This window comes from Artemia sp. Qi Xiang Cuo, chromosome 1, assembly GCF_049724085.1.
Source record: "Artemia sp. Qi Xiang Cuo chromosome 1, ASM4972408v1, whole genome shotgun sequence".
Lineage (NCBI taxonomy): Eukaryota > Metazoa > Arthropoda > Branchiopoda > Anostraca > Artemiidae > Artemia > Artemia sp. Qi Xiang Cuo.
This window is the reverse complement of record NC_142794.1, coordinates 55909158-55930348: the sequence shown is the minus strand read 5'-3', so window position 1 is coordinate 55930348 and position 21191 is coordinate 55909158. Positions and strand designations below refer to the sequence as shown.

General features: G+C 34.8%; 2 protein-coding genes across 2 annotated transcripts in view; both read right to left on the bottom strand.

Annotated features, from left to right (window-relative positions):
• Window positions 1-21191, bottom strand: part of BORCS6 (BLOC-1 related complex subunit 6) — a 150198-nt gene that overhangs the window by 52814 nt on the left and 76193 nt on the right. The window lies entirely within an intron of this gene.
• On the bottom strand, window positions 9732-11690 carry LOC148956502 (heat shock 70 kDa protein cognate 4-like). Its single transcript, XM_089097668.1, has one exon. It carries the CDS (start codon window positions 11346-11348, stop codon window positions 9732-9734), a length of 1617 nt encoding a protein of 538 aa, XP_088953794.1. The 5' UTR covers window positions 11349-11690.

Below are 21191 nucleotides of genomic sequence, written 5' to 3'. Positions count from 1 at the left end.
AAAAGATAGACGGGAAAGTGAGAAAGATAGACGACAAAAGTGATAAAGACAGACGAGAATGAGTGAAGGATAGACAAGACAGAGAGAATGAGAGGTTACATAGAGAAAAACAGAAAGAGGTTGATGGAATAGCCAGAGAATAAAAAGAAGAGGCCGGCAGAGGAGTCAAAAAACGAAAAAAGGAGAATGATAAAATAGCTAGACAAACAAAGCACAGATACCACCAAGCCTTTAGACCAGCCATGATAGGCCTAATTCCAGAAAGTGAGATTTAATCACAACGAACTTCTAGGCTTTCAGATAATAATTTGTCTAAGAATCAATCGCGAGAAAATGAAAATTACCAAACATTAAACACTTTTACGCGAAAATATACAACTCCGTTAACTACGGGGAGAGGTGAACCGGCCCATTAAACAAATTGGGAGGCTGTGCCGCCCTATCGGAAAAAAGAAATGCTTGATCCTCAAAATGATGATAATCGGGTAAAAATTTATTTCTCGGAGCCTTTTTCTAAAAATTGCCATAATAAAGATGAGAAAGTAAACCTATAAAAGAACGAATTGGGCTATAGCACATAATCAAGGAAATATTGAGCAGTTTGTGAAATCACATAAAATAGAAGGAAAATTAAACGGAAAATTGACCGAAATAGTAATTGACCCAGGGAGTGAGCAAACTTTTGTGCGAATGGACCTAATTAAAAAGACAGAAATAGACCATAAAAATAATGGTGAAAGTTGGGAGATATGGAATGTCGAGTCGGATTGGAAAAATTTGGGAAGGAATCCGATATTAGTCTGATCAATTCAAAAGAGGGTTTGTTCCTTTATGAGGGGGAGGAATCCCTTGGGGAAGATCCCCTGCGGGAAGACGTGAAAGATAGCCCTTTTCCTCAATGCACAGCTGGCGGACAAGTTGTGATCCCTTCACTGAAGCCTTGTCTTTCCAGTCTTCAATATTATTTTCATCCCTCATTGCCAAGCATTATTCATTCGACTATTTTAGAGGATGAGACACAGAGAAAGGTGAATCGTGGTTTACTCAAAATTTTGATTCATTTCCCTGTGCCCCTATCGTTGTCACAGGCCTGTCCATTTTCAGCCTTAGATTATTTGAAATTATGCCAAGGGGTAATTTACTTTTGCTAGAGATGTGGGGTTGTTTCCACAGATGAAAATTAAGAGGCTAGTGCAGCCAAATTTTCACGATGGTTGGCATCATCATATGTCCCAGAAACTGATTCTCTGCTTCTCTCAAATGTAAATTCGTGAGAGCGAGAAAATTTGTTGTTATGAATTGTGCTGCGCACAGTCATTATCTACGAATCTTGAAGACTTCAACTTTCAAAATTTAAGGCGGATACTATACAATGTAGACCATGGTGGTCCTACAGTAGGGACGTGTCGAGGACGACCGATCCAGAGCCAAGCGGTGGAAGAGAGAAGGCAAATGGATTATGTAAAGTTGAAGTTAAGTGTTTATGTTTGTAAGGGTGGACCAAGGTAGCACGTGGGCGGTCATTTATCTTACGGGGGGAGGTGTTGGGGTTCCAACCCCTGTTTCTTTTCCTTTCAGATAAATGACCTGTTTTCTTTTTCTTAATTACATTTGCTTATAGTATAATTTCAAAAGACAGGTTAAATTCCGTTACTAAGCGATAGTGGTTTTGCAATATGTAAGCTTTGAACTAAGTTCTATTTTCATACTTCCTGGTTTGGGAGTCATTGAAAGATAAATCTAAGAGGTAAAATTGGGTTTGAATGGGGATGTAGTTGATTGGCTGGACCCAGTGACGGTCCATCATTACGGAAAGTGCAGTTAAGATTTTTATTATGTTTTAGTCTGCGTTTTGACCCCATTCGGGGATATATATATTTTTGTGGTACTATTGTGACCTTTTGCAAGAATACAAGTAAGGTATTTTCTACAAACTGTGTACTAACTACCGCAGCACAGGCAGGGTAGGAACAGAGCTACGAGGTGCCGTCATTGTTATTCTGACAGGGAGGGTGGTTACCTCCAAGGAGAGAGTTAGAGATTTTCTGGTCGTAACCCAAGGGCGGGTGCATTTGACTTTAGAAAGTGGCTATTTGATCACTCGACCGCATTACCATACCCTGGGACAGGGTATACTGTTAATCGGGTAGTACCAAGCCCGAGATTTCCAGAACCGGTTTGGTAAACGCGGGCATAGAATTATAATTTGAGGCCGGGGCTTTTCCCTCCAATAAGTGGTGACACCCGTATATTACCAAGCCAGTGGTGTTGTGGCCTACTGGTATAACACTGGTAACTAAACACCACGAACATTGGTGCCAGCGGTAGCTAGCACTACGAACATTGGTGGCAGCAAGAGCAGGAACTATTAACAGGATTGATAGTAAAAGAATTCTGCGGTTTCGAAGAGATTAGTTGAGTTAGCCTACATAGTGATAGTAGCCTATTGTGGTTACATATAAAGAGAAAAGAAAGAAATACTGAATCAATTAATACAATTATGAAGATCTATTATGGGCTGTGCCTTGTGAGATCATAATTGAAAAATTTACGAATCAATATATCGCGCAACTAATTAGTATTCAAAAATATAAGGCTAAAATTGCTGCGTGTCAAAACAATTTTTTGCGAAAGACCGGAAGTTATATGGATAAAAGAATTTGTAATTTGAAGTTAACGGAATTTTGAAATTATGTCGGACAGAGATGAGATTAACTCAAGACCGAAAAGGGTGAGTGAAGCCCATATAATGAAAAGAGAGAGATAGAAAAGAAAGGGAGAAAGATATGAACAACGTATATTAAATTTCATGGAAAAAGAGAGGATAGCCAGAGAGGTGGACGAAAGAAAGCACCGAGAATATATGAAAAAATTACAGGATGAGATAGATCAAATAGAAAGAGATAGTCAAGCAAATGAAATGCTTCATCAGGTCCGTATGGACAAAACTGAAGAAGATAGACAGGAAAGTGAGAAAGATAGACGAAAAAGAGATAAAGATAGACAAGAATGAGAGAAGGATAGACAAGATAGAGAGAAGGAGAGGATACACAGAGAACAAAAGAAAGAGGCTGATAGAATAGCCAGAGAACAAAAGGAAGAGGCCGACAGAATAACCAGAGAACGAAAAAATGAAAATAATAAAATAGCTAGAGAGAAAGAAGAAAGACATCACCAAGAGTTTAAAAGAACCAGAATAGGTCTAATTCCAAAAAGTGAGATTTTATCACAACTAACGTCTAGGCTGTCAGATAATAATTTGTCTAAGAATCAATCGCGAGAAAATGAAAATTACCAAACATTAAACACTTTTACGAGAAAATATACAACTCCGTTAACTGCGGGCGGAGGTGAACCGGCCCATAAAATAAATTGGGAGGCTGTGCCGCCCTATCGGGAAAAAGAAATGCTTGATACTCAAAATGATGATAATCTGGTAAAAATTAATTTCTCGGAGCCTTTTTCTAAAAATTGCCATAATAAAGATGAGAAAGTAAACCTATAAAAGAACGAATTGGGCTATAGCACATAATCAAGGAAATATTGAGCAGTTTGTGAAATCACATAAAATAGAAGGAAAATTAAACGGAAAATTAACCGAAATGGTAATTGACCCAGGGAGTGAGCAAACTCTTTTGCAAATGGACCTAATTAAAAAGACGGAAATAGACCATAAAAATAATATTGCAACAGTATATTATTATGGAGATAAGCACCAATTACCGTCTGCTTGGGTAAGAATAGAAATTGCGGAGAAGGACGGTACGGTCCAAAGAAAAACAATAAAACTAGGCTTAGTACCTATGCTAGCAGTGGATGTTTTACTAGGAGGACACTTTGGAGATATCAGAAATCGGAAATCCAAATTTCCAGAAAATAGAAAACTTGAGAACGCTTTTAACGAGTGCGAGACGCAAAAAAAAATTTTCCAAAACGAAGCGCTGATTGCAATAGAGAATAAGGAGACGAGATTTATTGTACGCGATTTTCCTCGGAAAGTTCGAGAAATTTTAGTAGAATATAAAAAACTAAATGTCAGAGTTCAATTCCCATTTGATAACGAACTATTTGTTTTGGCGGTAAGAATAAAGAAGACTAAAAGAGAGAAAAGAGATATTAAACGGAGCTACAATGAAGTTATGCAGTCAAAGATGGTGGACACTAGAGTCCAAATCAGATTTAACGATGATTTGTTATTTTGCGCGACTGAGAGAATTGAGAAAATTAGAGATGAAAAGACGAATGCAAAAAAGAGAAAAAATTTAGAAATTCAGCCTGCAGTGGCAAAAAAAAAAAAATATTGGATGGGCCGTGCCTTGAAAACATAAATAATCGAGAAAAAACTAAAATGTTGGATCGGCTGTGCCTTGAAAACATAGATAATAAGGGGGAAAAGAGGTCAAAGACCCATGGGGAATAAAAAAAGATGGTTACAAAGTAGAGATGAATGACCTACAACGGGTTGGGGATAAAGTTGGGAGATATGGAATGTCGAGTCGGATTGGAAAAATTTGGGAAGGAATCCAATATTGGTCTGATCAATTCAAAAGAGGGTTTGTTCCTTTATGAGGGGGAGGAATCCCCTGGGGAAGATTCCCTGCGAGAAGACGTGAAAGATAGCCCTTTTCCTCAATGCACAACTGGCGGACAAGTTGTGATCCCTTCACTGAAGCCTTGTCTTTCCGGTCTTCAATATTATTTTCCTCCCTCATCGCCGAGCATTATTCATTCGATTATTTCAGGGGATGGGACCCTGAGAAAAGCGATTCATGGTTCGCTCAAAATTTTACTTCATTTCCCTGTACCCCTATCGTTGTCACAGGCCTTTGCATTTTCTGCCTTAGATTATTTGAAATTATGCCAAGGGGCAATTCACTTTTTGATTGAGATGTGGGGTTGTTTCCACAGATGAAAATTAAGAGGCTAGTGCAGCCAAATCTTTCACGATGACTGGCATCCTCACATGTGCCAGAAACTGATTCTCTGCTTCTCTCAAATGTAAATTCGTGAGAGCGAGAAAATTTGTTGTTTTGAATTGTGCTGCGCACAGTCATTATCTACGAATCTTAAAGACTTCAACTTTCGAAATTTAAGGCGGATACAAAATGTTGTAGACCATGGTGGTCCTACAGTAGAGACGTGTCGAGGACGACCGATCCAGAGCCAAGCGGTGGAAGAGAGAAGGCAAATGGATTTTGGAAAGTTGAAGTTAAGTGTTTATGTTTGCAAGGGTGGACCAAGGTAGCGCGTGGGCGGTCATTTATCTTACGGGGGGAGGTGTTGGGGTTCCAACCCCTGTTTCTTTTCCTTTCAGATTCGTTTTCTTAATTACATTTGCTTATAGTATAATTTCAAAAGACAGGTTAAATTCCGTTGTTAAGCGATAGTGGTTTTGCAATATGTAAGCTTTGAACTAAGTTCTATTTTCGTACTTCCTGGTTTGAGAATCATTGAAAGATAAATCTAAGAGGTAAAATTTGGTTGGAATGGGCATGTAGCTGATTGGCTGGGCCAAGTGACGGTCCACCCCTACGGACAGTGCTGTAAAGATTATTATTATTTTTTAGTCAAGGGTTTTGACCCCATTCGGGGATATATATATTTTTGTGGTTCTATTGTGACCTTTTGGAAGAATACAAGTAAGGTATTTTCTACAAACTGTGTACTAATTTTCGTAACCCAGGCAGGGTAATATATATATATATATATATATATATATATATATATATATATATATATATATATATATATATATATATATATATATATATATATATATATATATATATATATATATATATATATATATATATATATATATATATATATATATATATATATATATATATTAATACTATCTTTATAAACGAGTAATAATTGTGTATTTATGTATGTATTTTTTCTCGAAAACGGCTTCATATTTTTTCGGGAAAATTGACATCTTGGGATATTTTGGCAAAAAAAACGATCTAGATAGGTCAGAAGTTTGAGAATTCGTTAAGAGCCTTAATTTTAGGGGGTAAAACTATGTGCGTGACGTAATTTTTATACACATCAGTATGATAATGACCTCACACTTGTCACACTTATGTGGAAAAATTGAAGATTTTCATGTATGTAGAAGTTTATATTAAATTGCTTAAAGAGCAAAAAACTGGTAATGCAAAAACATTTGCATATATTTTGACAAGGAATTTCAACAATTCAAAAAGCTTAAAAAGGAAAACAAAAAGTTTGAAGCTTAGTAGCGTTCGTTGTTAGAAATCGGACTTGCGGTAATAATCAAGTATATTTGAATAGACTAAAATATGAAAAGACATAAAATTGCGTAAAGAGCAAAAACTGGTAATTGCAAATATATTTGTATATATTTTAACAAGGGATTACAACAATTCAAATACCCTAAAAGAGAAAACCAAAAGTTTCAAGCTTACTACATATCGTTTTTAGAAAGTGGACTTCCTTTAATAATAAAATATCTTTGAAAAGATACAGCATACAGCAAAATTTACATGCGCGGCCTGAACGATTTCTTGTCAATGGTTTCAGTCTGCATTTGATGACTCAGATTCTGCAACAGGAAATGTGTCCTATTTATGCAAATTGAAGTCTCATGTAAATACTTGGCTGTACCTGCATCATTGATTAAATAAAAAAAACACTTTTTTTCAACTGAAAGTAATGAGCAACATTGAAACTTAAAACGAACAGAAATTATCACAGACCGCGCAATCGCGCTGCCTAAGTAAAGAACGATGTTGGCACAATGTATTTTTTTTTTCTTTAGACCAGGGCACTTCGTATCGAAGGAGTTGTAATAGAAACTTGGAAAAGAGCTCATTCGATTGAAAATTGCAATGGCTAATGTCCTTTTTAATAGTAGAAAGTTATTGGAGGGCAACCAATCCCCCTCCCATGTCCACCCTCCCCTTTACCAATTATGTTTAAAAACTACATTTTGCCTTAGGATTAAATCAGAATGATGTTGGCAAAATGTATTATTTGTTTTGTTTTTTTTCTTTAGACCAGGGCACAATGTATTTTTTTTCTTTAGACCAGGGCACTTCGTATCGAAGGAGTTGTCATAGAAACTTAGAAAAAGGCTCATTCGGTTGGAAATTGTAATGGCTAATGCCCTTTTTAATAGTGGAAAGTGATTAGAGGGCAACTAATCCCCTTCCCACCCCCACCCCCCCATTTGCCTTTTATGTTCAAAAAATAAATTTTGCCTTAAGATTAAATCAAAATGAACTGCGTTAATGCTAATCACCAAAAAGGCATCTCAGCGGTATTTTTCTTTTTCTCTGAAAAGACTATGTCAATATAAAACGTACAGAAATTAATTTTTAAGACTTTTTCAACAAAATAAGTTTTTCAAAGAAGAGTAAAGAACTTCAATCAGCACCGATAAATGAATGAAACCCAAAACGAACAGAAATTACAATAAATAACCGAGTCAAACTCAAAACGAGCAGAAATTAACATGAGTAGGGCTCAAAACCCCTGTGCCTTCCCAGGCCAGAACATAATTTATACTTTACTGAAAAAAATACCAATGAATGTGGATTGTCAGTTCAATATACATATACTGATATTTAGTAATCAAAATGTTAATATTATTTGATTTATTAAATTAAACATTTATATTTTTTCAGTAAAGTGCAAGTTATAAAGTGCAGTAAAGGGCAGTAATGTTCTGGCCTTGGGAAGCCATAAGGGTTTTGAGCCCTACTCATGTAAATTTCTGCTCGTTTTGAGTTTGAAAAAGTTTGCTAAAGTTTGCCAAGTTTATAAATGGTCGTAAATGACCGAAAAACAATGATTTTTGTTGGCCTATAGTACAATGTTTCTGTTGCAATATATGTTATTACGAACAATTTCTTCAAGTGCTGTCAAGAGTAATGTACTGTATTAGAAGAGAAAGAAAAACAAAAAAATGGAGAAAGAAAGCGAATGAAAATGTTTTATGCAAAATTTTCATAGATAGTACTTTACGTCACCGACGATCCGCGTGTTCCGCTTCGCGAAACACGCGGAAAAAAAATTTGGGATATGGTACATTTTTTTTGTCTTTGGTACATTTTTCATGCAATTTGTGGTACATTTTGCTTCGAGGTGTTGGTAACACTGATGCCAGTACTTTATACCAAAGCAAACAAATTACTTGTTTGAGTCTTAAATTATAATCTTATTTTATTCTTTATCTCAAACTGTTTGATATAATTCTTCAGTTACAAAGGACTAATTCTCATTCTTCTATGTAAATATAAGAGATAATAAAACAATCAATTAGCTTTGAAAATATATCCTATATGGTCTAGTGGCTTTGGATAGTTGGCTTTCATTCGATTAGCTCGGGTTCGAATCCTGGTGTGGTAATTGTTTTTAAAACATAATCTGAAAAAATTGATTAGCCAATTTGACAATACATACGTTACTAAGGGCAAGAGTTCGTTCCTTACTATAAAAATTTATATAGTTGCATGATTATCCATTTATAATTTGTTGTATTGTCAGTTACAATGGACAGGGGTTCGTTCTTTAATGTAAAAAACCTTTTTAGCAGGTGAAACAAGAAAGCCTTACGAAGCTCCGGCACAGGATTTTAGTAAGAAAAACGTTTGAGTCATGTGCCATCATGCTAAATAAGGACTAGTTTCAAAATTTATGATTACTTTTTTCTAATTCCTTCAACTTCTTTGTGCTTTTTCTCGGTTATTCAAAATTATTCAAAATGAACAAAACTTAATGGATTGCAAACGAGACTCGCTAGATAGTACTTTTTAATCTTTCAGGTTATTTTTAAGGGCCAAGGACCAGAAAGTGCTTTCAGATCGCGCATAACAAACGGATCATGGAAGTGTCATATTTTTAGGACCTGGCCCCTGGACTAGACTTTAGCTAAAATTTGACGAAAAATCAAAAACACGATATACCCATTAAAGCACTTGTTTTATTTCATGAAATGAGGATCTCTACCTGACAGTAGTAACCATGCTTTTATAGCTAAAAATGAACTAATCTGTCCTGGATAGAAGAGATGAAAAATGTGTTTTAGTGGATTATTTAAACATAACATATTTTCACAAGTTTTAGTCTAAATGGAAGAGTAATTTTTAAATATTTAAAAGAAGGAAGAATAATGAAACATCTGTAATTACGAATTGACTGTATTTGTTGTATTCTAGCAAGTTTTTAGTTGGCCATAGGGCTACTGAAAATTTGGTTTTGTGGGGCTTGGGGTAACGACAACTCCGAATTATCCAGGACCGAAAATGTCCATTTTAGCTTTAATCGTTTTTCTTAGGTTTTTTATTTCCTTTTATTAAAATAATTGCGACATAACAAGTGCGTTCATTGAAAAGCTTTTAGAATAATATTTGATAATAAAAAAAAAATCAATTCATCAAGCCAATAAGCTGAATAAGCTTACCATTAATTTATTTGGCTCTATTTCAGGTAGTATAATATTATTACAATTTCACTTAGTATGTCAAAACTTGATCCAATTCCTTTAAATTGTTTTTGTTGAGTTTCAGCAGTTTTTTTAGTCATCCGCCTACCAAATCGGCTTATTCTGCAAGACAACCCACAAAGGAATGCGAAAAAGAATATTTAGGATGTCCCAAAAGCCGCCAACTTTATCTTATTTTTGCGATTCGAAGTTGCTCGCAGAAATTTGCAGGATAATTAAAACAAAATCTCCCACTATGCTCTGGCTATGGAGAATTTTACAATGGGAAGTTTTCAGCAAAGGTGAAATTTTCTGGGGGGAGGCAATCTATTTCTTCTATAATTGGTCCACCAGATTCTTGAGGTCGGTCAGACATTTCTCCAGACGTACTTTCAACCCCTTGATAAAGTTTTGTTATTATAGGCTGGCATATATTTTCAGTTCCTTTTCGCTTGTCTTCATATTCTTCTTTCTCAGCCAACTGATTGTCATCCAGCCATTTAATAGTCTCATTACAGGTACTTATGACTGTGTTTCGGTCATCTTCACTAATCATGTTTTTTAAATCTTCACCTTCTATAATCTGTTTTAAATTGAAACAATAGGATTCAAGGGAATTCTTAGCAGAGATTTTATCCCTTTGTTTCTCATCATCGGCACGATAACGCTCAGCATCATTGACCATTCGCTCAATTTCATCCCTAGATAAACGATCTTTGTCATTAGTGATCGTGATCTTACTTGATTTACCCATGGATTTTTCAACAGCGGCAACATTTAAAATTCCGTTAGCATCAATATCGAATGACACTTCGATCTGAGGTACACCTCGAGGGGCTGGTGGAATTCCAGAGAGCTCAAATTCTCCGAGAAGATTATTATCTTTTGTCATGGCTCGTTCTCCTTCATAAACCTTAATCAAAACTCCAGGCTGATTGTCCGAATAAGTAGTAAAAATCTGAGTTTGCTTCGTAGGAATGGCTGTATTCCTTTTTATCAATGAAGTCATAACTCCTCCAGCTGTTTCAATACCAAGAGAAAGAGGTGCAACGTCCAACAAAAGGAGATCCTGAATTACTTTGGACTTGTCACCATTAAGAATGGCAGCCTGAACAGCAGCACCGTAGGCTACTGCTTCATCAGGATTGATTGAATTATTGAGTTGTTTTCCGTTAAAAAAGTCTTGTAGAAGTTTTTGCACACGTGGAATACGAGTTGAGCCTCCAACAAGAACAATTTCATGGATGCTTCCTTTGTCTAGTTTAGCATCCCTGAGAGATTTTTCAACTGGCTCCATTGTCCTTCTAAACAAATCAGCACAGAGTTCTTCAAATAGAGCACGTGTAATGGAGGTATAAAAATCAATGCCTTCATGCAGAGAGTCTATTTCAATTTTAGCTTCGGTAGAGGCTGACAAGGTTCTTTTCGCTTTTTCACATGTGGTCCTAAGTCTTTTAAGTGATCTTGCATTAGTTGAAAGATCCACTTTATACTTTCTTATAAACTCTTTGACGAAGTGGCTCACTAGTCTGTTATCAAAATCTTCTCCACCCAAATGTGTATCCCCTGCCGTTGATTTTACTTCAAAGATTCCATCTTCGATCACAAGAATGCTCACGTCAAAAGTACCACCACCAAGATCAAAAATGAGCACATTTTTTTCAGAATCGTGTTTCTTATCTATGCCGTAGGCAAATGCAGCGGCGGTCGGCTCATTAATGATACGAAGAATATTAAAGTTTGCGATGACACCAGCATCCTTAGTAGCTTGTATTTGGGCATCGTTAAAATATGCAGGTACAGTGACAACAGCGTCACTCACTGGTTCTCCAATATAAGCCTCGGCGATTTCCTTCATCTTACTAAGAATCATTGAAGAGATCTGCTCGGGCATGAATGTTTCTGCCTTGCCTTAGAATTCAACTTGAATTCTCGGCTTGCCATCTTTATTGACTACCCTGAAAGGCCAATGTTTCATATCTGATTAAACTGAAGAATCTTCAAATTTTCTACCGATTAATCTTTTGGCATCAAAGACTGTGTTTAAAGGGTTCATGGTTCCTTGATTTTTAGCAGCATCTCCAATAAGACGTTCAGTATCTGTAAATGACACATAAGATGGTGTTGTTCGATTACCTTGATCATTGGCAATGATTTCAACTTTACCATGATGAAAGACACCGACGCAGGAGTAAGTAGTTCCTAAATCAATACCAATTGCAGGTCTTGTAGTCATTTCTAATATTTCTTTTGAAATTGTTTTAAATAGTAAATGAACCCAGTTTCGTAGGACAAACTTGCATGATAAATTACATCTTTTAATTCTTATAATAGTATTAAGAATTACATAAAAATAAATCTTAATGAAGTGAAAATTTTTATGCATTTAAAATTTCAGTAGTAGCTAATAGGGGTAAATATCCAATCCGGAAAAAATTTCAAAACCAAGAATTTATTCGATGACATCATATTGCCTTACGATACCAACTCTTTTGAATATTTAATGTTTCACGATGTTCACTGTCTATGATCCATAGCTATTTTAAATGATCTAATCGCGTCTCTAGAGATCTTATTATCAATTTGTAGTTCCTTTTTAGATTCGAATGCTATAGTTTGCATTCGAGATGGCAAAACAACTTGCAAAGTTCTATTCAACAATCGAAAAAGTAAAAAAACAATTTAATTACATGATGACTTTAGTTATGTGTTTTGTTATGACGCTATTTTAGTGCAATTTTATGTTGTATGCAGAAGCTTTACAAATAGTTTGCTTTCTACCTAATGACTCCACTAGATCTGTTACTCCAAAACATCTTTAGTCGGATTTATCGCCGCTGCACTTCAGAATAGTGCAGCTATGTCAAACTGTCTTAAGAATTTGGGGTTTACAGTGTATATTAATCTACCATTGCGAATATATATAAACATACGAACCTCGGAGCAAACTCTTCAACTATGTTTTATTGTACTTTGTGCTGCGTTGGTGACAATTTCGTCTGCTCAGTTTACCCGTTTGAAGCTAAGATGTTGTTTCCAACGCGAAAAAGGTACGATGTGCCTTGTCAATGCTGCATTTTACATAATTAATTTAAAGACCATTGTTATTAATAAAACTCATTGATTCTTATTAAATCCTTTATGTAAAACCCCCCAAAAATTACTGCATTTTACATAATAATGGATACTTATTAAAAAAAAACCTAATTGAAAAATAACATTTATGATTAACTATATCGGTCCTTTATGTAACCTTTTATTCACACTGTCTGTGTTTTTAAGATGTAGTCTTTAGTACGAGTAACACACGCATTTCCCTTTATTACTACAGCTAAGTCCAATGTATGCAATGGTTTGTTCTTCTAATGATCGTCTTTTAATGTAATTTCTGAAAATGTTTGATATGAAATTACAAACAGAAAAAGCCTATAGTTTTTTCTTAATTGGAATAGCAAGAGACGACCTGGCTACAACCTATGCTTATGACGTCATTGATCAATCTTTAATATGAAATGTGCAGTTTTTCTTAGAAAAATTAATTCTATTTTAAAAACTATTGGGTTTAATTACAAAAGGTTTTCAACCCCATTAATGTCATTTAAAAAGAGTCATTGAACAACTCTCTGCGATGTTCCAGTGCCAAGCTATCTGTGGAAGAAAATAAAGAAAAAAGGAGGCTGTTTAGGCAGAATGCTGTAATAGCTACCACTTTTCTAGATTTTCAAGCCAATATATTTCCCTTGTTGTTCAAGCCAAGGGACAGAAATTTTTCTATAAAGGGGTTTCAGACAAGGCGGTTCTAATTGTGTACTTTTTATTCTGATCTGATTCTATTTTTAGGAGCTATGGGTTATTGTATTTCTTAACATTGGACGTGATCGTCTCTTACTAGGTTGCTAGCTACCGCTGCAACCCACAGGATAATCTTTTTTACAGGGACAAGTAGCAAGCTTGTCACTCAACATTGCTGCGGTGGGAATTGAACCCGGTCCCATGTTGCCAAGCAGGGCAAATTTCAAAGGATGTATGTCTTATATAATCTTTATGATATCATGTTATGTGATATTATATTCTCAGGTTATATGATATTATATTCATGTTATGTGATATAATTCCCTTGTCAAAAGATAGGTGTGTTACCCCCTTGCAAATGAAGATGCAGGTTTTTGTCAGAAATTGCGTTGTATTACAAAGTCATCTCTTATTAATTAACAGAAAGACATAAAATGTGATGAACTTAAGCTGGCCGTTCTCTAATATAAATGTTCTTTGTTTGTTGTGAAATTACAAACAGGAAAAAGCCTATGGCTTTTTCTTAATTGAAATATTAAGAGACGACCTGGCTACAACCTACGATTATGACGTTATTGCTTGATTTTTTTACATGAAATATGCAGTTTTTTGTAAAAAAAATTAATTCTATTTTTGAAATAATTTGTTTTAATTACAAAAGGATTTTAACCCCATTAATTTCCTTTAAAATGAGCCATTGAAAAACTCTGCAATGTTCCATTGCCAAGCTATCTGTGGAAAAAAAAGAAAAAGAGGAAAAAAAGATGCCGTTTGGGCAGATTGCTGTAGCAGCTGCCACTTTTCTTGATTTTCAGGCCAAAATAAATCCCTTGCTGTTCAAGCCAAGGGACAGAAAGTTTCCTATATATGGGTTTTGTAGAAGGTGGTTCTAATGGTTTACTTTTTGTTTTGACCTGACTCTATTTTTAGGAGTTATGGGTTATTAAATTTCCTAACATTGGACGTGATCGTCTCTTACTAGATTTGAACAAAATTAGATGAAATTAATTAGCTAATTTGACATGACATAGTTGGTAACTAAGGGCAAGAGCTCGTTCTTTACTATAACAACCAGGATGAAGTCAGTTACAACCTGGAATTTGTTTTATGCTAATTCATTACAAACAGGAAAAAGCCTACGGCTTTTTCTTCTTTGAAATAGTAAGAGACGAACCACAAGTAACTACCCTTGGAACCACCATATATCAGTTACTATGCATGAGCGATCGTTCTTTACTGTAAACAAGTAGCTAACTAAGTCCAATGTATGGAATGGTTTGTTATTTCAGTGATCGTTTTTTAATGTAATGCTCTTGACTTGCAACGTTTATGACCGTCCTTTATGTATGCAACTGACGTCATCATAAAGTACTTACAGAACTCCCATTTAAAGTATCGATCTTTTATGTATAAACCATAGGCATCTTATCATTCTTTATTATACTGCAACCCGGATGATTACAAACAGGAAAAAGCCTACGGCTTTTTCTTCTTTGGAATAGTAAGAGACAACCTGGCTAGAAACTATGATTATGGCATCAATGATCAATCTTTAACATGAAATTTTCTTTTTGTAATGGTTTGTTCTTTACTAGGTTTCAGACACCTCTGCAGCCATGATACTGATGGAAATTACATAATCCCTAGTTATGTTTCTTTTAACATGGGCTAGGTGTCGTTCTTTATTGTAACTGCCGCTGCAACCTGGATTACTATCTCTGTTTTTTTTGTAGTACTGATTTTTTAACTTGCATGTAGCTTGCTTTGATCTAACCATTATGTATTCATGAATGAGACCATTTACAGTTTTGACGTTTCTTATATAGTAATTATGACGTCACTGCATCAAAAATACAGTTTTTGGTGGAAAAATTTATTCACTTTTAGAAATAATTTATTTTAGTTACAAAAGGTTTTTAACCCAATTAATTTCCTTTAAAATGAGCTATTGAACAAACCTCTACGATGTTCCAGTGCCAAGCTATCTCTGGATACAAAAAAAGAAAAAAGAAAAAAATATCCCGTTCGGGGAGAATAACGTGGTTAAAGTCAATTTTCTTGATTTTCAAGCCAATATATTTCCCTTGCTGTTCAAGCCAAGGAATAGAAAGTTCCCTATAAAGGGGTTTCGGACAAGGTGGTTCCAATGGTGTCCATTTTGTTTTGATCTGACTCCTTTTTTAGGAGTTATGGGTTTTTATATTTCTTAACATTGGACGTGATCGTCTCTTACTAGGTTGCTAGCTACCGCTGCAACCCGGATTTTTGAAAAAATTGATTGTACTTTAAAAACTATTTTATTTTTAATTACTAAAGGCACTAGATGTAGCGATTTCCTTTAAAATGAGCTATTATACAGCTCTCTATGATTTTCAAGTGCCCAGCTAGTTGAGGATAAAGAAAAAGCGGAAAGAAATAAAGATGCCGTTTGTGGAGAATATCGTGGTTAAAGTCAATTTTCTTGATTTTCAAGCCAATATATTTTCTTTGTTATTCAAGCCAAAGGCCGGTAAGTTTGCGAGTAAAGTCTTTGCTGACAAATTCATCTATTGTCTTTCTAATTTAGCCTTGGGTTAGATTTCTAAATAGTTCAGCATTCCGTTGACGAAAAATAGAGAAACCCAAACTTTTTAGGGTTTTTGCTATTTCTATTTAGATAGGTCAGAACTTTGAGAAAATTCGTTTAGAGCCTTTATTTCAAGATGAAAATATTAATGTGAGTTACATCATTTTTATATAACTGAGTATTGTAATGACGTTGTCAAACTTGTCACACTAATGAGGAAAAATTGAAAATTTTCAAATATGGAGAAGTACATTAAATTGCTTAAAGAGCAAAAAATTGGTAATTTCAGAAATATTTTTATATATTTTGAAAACGGATTACAACAATTTCAATACCATTAAATTGAAAACCAAAAGTATGAAGCTTAGTAGCAATCGTTGTTAGAAATCATAGACACCATAAACTGAATGGTATATTTATATTAGAAGTTACCACGGTCATGTGGAAACGGACTCGTCTTTCAGCTAACAAGGATTTGAGTTCAAATTACGCTGTGGTAACGATTGATGTTGAACAATATTTCTGAAAGAATTTAAAAGTCCTCCTCTAAAATGCTGATATCACTAAAAATACAATTAAAACCGTTTTTTGTTCAAATTTTCTTCTTAGTTATTTCATTTTGTTCGGATAATCTCTTCTGTCTTCATATTTCACCCCCATAAAAAAATAATGGCCTTCTTTAACCTTTTTCTCAACTTTCCCTGAGCAGTTGCGATCACAAACCCAAATTGGTTTTTCGACTAATCCGAAGACTATACAATGGAGAAGAGATAAGCAAATTTGCACAACAGTAAGAAACAAATAAAATGTACTAGGGATATATTTTGCAAAAAAAAAAATAACACCAAAGGAAATAGATCCGAATTCTAAGGCACTTTGCGCAATAGTTTTGTAAGTTTCAGCGTTTTTAACACAAAACAGATCGATCATCTGTGGTACAAAAATTGTAAAACCTTATTGAAGCACCGATTAAAAGCACTCCCCAGAAAATAGAGAAATTGGTATCGAGAAAAAAACCATAAGGGATTCCCACACACCCCAAGTATAAAATACCACATAACGACATTTCTTTTAAATTTTGGCATAATACCCATTGATAGACTGTGAGTAAAAATGTATAAGCAGGCGGGAATGGTGTATACATGTTCTCCACTTGCTATTTTCTTACCCGGTGAATTTAGAACTATTGTTTTTTTAAAAATATAAATTGGGCCGTGGCTTGCAACCCGGATTCTTATATATATTTATGAGAGGCAGTGTGGCCGAGTGGTCCAAGGCGGTGGTGTTGTCACCATTCTCTTCGAAGGCGCGGATTCAAATCCTACAGCTGGTATACGTTTATGACGTGATTGATCAGTCTTCGATATGAAATATGCAGTTTTTCTCAAAAAACTGATTATATTTTAAAAATAATTTGTTTCAATTACAAAATGTTTTTAACGCCATTGATTTCCTTTAAAATGAGCCATTGAACAACTCTCTACGATGTTCTAGTGCCAGGCTATCTGTGGAAAACAAGGAAGAAAAAACAAAAAAAACATGCCGTTTAGGCAGAATGTTGTAGTAGCTGCCACTTTTCTTGATTTTCAAGCCAATATATTTCCCTTGCTGTTCAAGCCAAGGGACAGAATGTTTCCTATACAGGGGTTTCGGACTAGGCGGTTCTCATGGTGTACTTTTTGTTTTTATCTAACTCTTTTTTTTTTTAGCAACTATGGGTTTTTATATTTCTTAACATTGGACGAGATCGTTCTTTACTGTAAACACTGCTCAGACGTGGATTTGATTTACTAGAAGAGGTAAAAGAGTTGAAGTACTTTGGTGCTCTAATCCAATATGATGGGAGCCTTCTCATCCCAAAGGACGTAGAATTAGTCAAGCATGCTATCCACTCGGCTCGGTTAGCTCAAACTAATACATAGTTTGTGTAAAATACGTTTCTACGTAATTACCTTTTAGGTACTAAAAAGCCATTTTTGAGGTAATAAAGAGTTCACTTATCCCAAATAATTTAGGATTTTTCTCAGTCGCAAAAGTATTTGCCCCAAATTTACTATTAGAAACTTCGTTTTAAAATTATGTATCTTCTAACGCAAATTTTTTAATACATGCCCTTTTTAGTTACGTTGTTATTGCCCACTATAATGAATATTAAATGTTATATATAACAACTTCTGGGTGGGAAAATGTCTCCTGTCAAGGAGGCATTATCCCACAAGATAAGCTGACCTAGCCGAGTGAATGTATTTATTAGAAAACAGATTGATGATTTGACGATATCTTTTCGTTGCCTCATTCCCCTGATAAGACCTGTCGTGGGAGCGTCCTACATTGATCTTGAGTGTGCTGGGATCCTGAAGGGTTCAGGATTGGAGGTTGAATTTTTAACATGAAATGTTCTTTACTGTAATGGTTTGTTCTTTTCTAGGTTTCGGCCATCTCTAAGGCCATGATACTGATGGAAATCACATAATCGCTTTCTATGTTTCAGTTAACATGGACTAGGTGTCGTTCTTTATTGTAAATTACGAACAGGAAAAAGCCTATGGCTTTTTCTTCTTTGAAATAGTAAGAGACGAACCACAAGTAACTACCTCTGGAACCACCATATATCAGTTACTATGCATGAGCGATCGTTCTTTACTGTAATTACAAACAGGAAAAAGCCTACGGCTTTTTCTTCTTTGAAATAGTAAGAGACGAACCTCAAACAATCAAGTAGCTAATTAAGTCCAATGTATGCAATGGTTTGTTATTTCAATGATCGTTCTTTAATGTAATGATCGTCTCTTACTAGGTTGCTAGCTACCGCTGCAACCCGGATGTACTTTACGGGTTACAAACCAAAAAAAGTTTGGTTCCAGGATACAATAATAAATTTGAACTGAGATGAAATACATTTTTCTTCCAGGAGACAAAAAGCAAAACTAATTTTAGAATGTTCATGTATTTTTGTTGTTTAAATTAAAAAATTACTATTACTGATTAGGCATCATAAATACTTTTGCAGTTTACATAATAATTTTAGCGATTAAGCCAAAAAAGAAAATTTTGGTTCCAGGAATCTCGGTTACTATTGAGACAAGTAGCTATTATTACTATAGAGTTCATTACCATGAACTGTTTTATTGCTTCAAAATTCAAATATCTTTGAAAAGACTGCAGTATGAAAATACATCAAAAATGCAATTTTTTTTACAAAATTGATTCTACTTTAAAAATTATTTTATTTTTAATTACAAAAGTGACTAGATGTTGCAATTGCCTTTAAAATGAACTATTATACAAATCTCTATGATTTTCCAGTGCCCAGCTAGCTGAGCAGAAAAAAAAAGTGGAAAGAAAAAAATATCCCGTTTGTGGAGAATAACGTGGTAAAAGTCTATTTTCTTGATTTTCAAGCTAATATATTTTCTTTGTTATTCAAGCCAAAGGGCGGTAAGTTTCCTTTATAGAGGATTCGGACAAGGCGGTTGTAATGGTGTACTTTTTGTTTTGATCTGACTCTTTTTTTAGGAGTTGGGGGGTTTTATATTTCTTAACATTGGACGTGATCGTCTCTTACTAGGTTGCTAGCTACCGCTGCAACCCGGATCAAACCAAATAACAGAAAGTTTACTATACAGGGGTTTCGGAAAAGGCGGTTCTAATGGTGTACTTTTTGTTTTTATCTGACTCTTTTTTTAGGAGTTAGGGGTTTTTATATTTCTTAACATTGGAAAAAGTGATCGTCTCTTACTAGGTTGCTAGCTACCGCTGCAACCCGGATTTTATTCCATTTAGACATCGTTAAAGCAGTTTTAAGTGACCAATTGGTTGTACCTGAGAAATAATATTCTAAACTAATACTAAAATACTAACAGTGAAGCTATTTTTTAGGAATTTATCTGCTAAGGAAAGTTATAATTTTCAACTGGAACCAAACTTTTTGGCTCAACTCCTAAAGTGGATATCTCTATAACGTTGTGCTATATTTCCGTAGAGAGGAATTTCAATTTTTTTTTGTTTGAGTTTTCAGTTCAGAATCACTAAAGTTATTGTGTAAAGTGCAAAAATTTTTATGGTGCTTTTGCTAGAGTTACTCCTAAAGTGCGTATCTCTATAACGTTTTGCTATATTTCCATAGAGAGGAATTTCAATTTTTTTTTGTTTTAGCTTTCAGTTCAGAATCGCTAAAGTTACTGTGTAAACTTCAAAAATCTTCTTGGTGTCTGAACATTAATTTAAAAAAATTTAATTAAAAATAGAAATATAAATGAAAATTTAGAATTGTTTTTTTTGTTAGGTTTTTAATACTTGTCATGTGATTTTATGGGTAGAACTTTAAATATAAGAAAAGATCTGATTTGCAGCAGTAGCTAGCAACCCCCCAAGTTTGTATGAGTATGCGTTTGTGTAAGCTGCAACCCGGATTACAATTAATTATTATTTCAATTTGTATGAGCTAGTGTTCGTTCTTTATTATAAAATTCTAATGATGCACTTTTGTTTTGATCTGACTCTATTTTTAGGAGTTTTGTTATATTTCTTAGCATTGGACTGATCGTCTCTTACTAGATTGCTAGCTACTGCTGCAACCCGGATTCACATATATATTATTTATGAGAGGCAACCTGGCCGAGTGGTCCAAGGCACTGGTGTTAACCACCAGTCTCTTCGGAGGCGTGGGTTCAAATCTTACCGCTGGTATACGATTATGTTTGAAAGACTGCAGTGTGAAAAGACATCGAAAATGCAGTTTTTGGTGGAAAAATTTATTCTCTTTTAGAAATAATTTATTTTAGTTACAAAAGGTTTTTAACCCAATTAATTTCCTTTAAAATGAGCTATTGAACAACCCTCTACGATGTTCCAGTGCCAAGCTATCTCTGGAAACAAAGAAAAAAAAAAGAAAAAAATATCCCGTTTAGGAAGAATGTTGTAGTAGCTGCCACTTTTCTTGATTTTCAAGCCAATATATTTCCCTTTCTGTTCAAGCCAAGGGACAGAAAGTTTCCTATACAGGGGTTTCGGACAAGGCGGTTCTAATGGTGTACTTTTTGTTTTGATCTGACTCCTTTTTTAGGAACTATGGGTTTTTATATTTCTTAACATTGGACGTGATCGTCTCTTACTAGGTTGCTAGCTACCGCTGCAACCCGGATTTGTGTCTAGCAAATCCTCCGTAGCATCTGTTTCAACAGCCGCTCTTTCAAAAAGAATTTTAATCTGTAATTTTGAATGCTTTTCGTAATCCTGGTAAAACATTCGTAAAATGTTTCTCAATTTACGAAGATCAGCCTGTATTTTTGGCATCTTCTTTGACTTCTGAATTTAATTTTTCAATTTGTCTTTATGCGTTCTTTGGTACAGCCTTGCAGAGGTTTTAATTTTTTCATT

What these genes read in the sequence shown, in the direction of transcription:
- LOC148956502 (XM_089097668.1), bottom strand. Translation starts at nt 11,348, where the DNA reads ATGCCCGAGCAGATCTCTTCAATGATTCTTAGTAAGATGAAGGAAATC.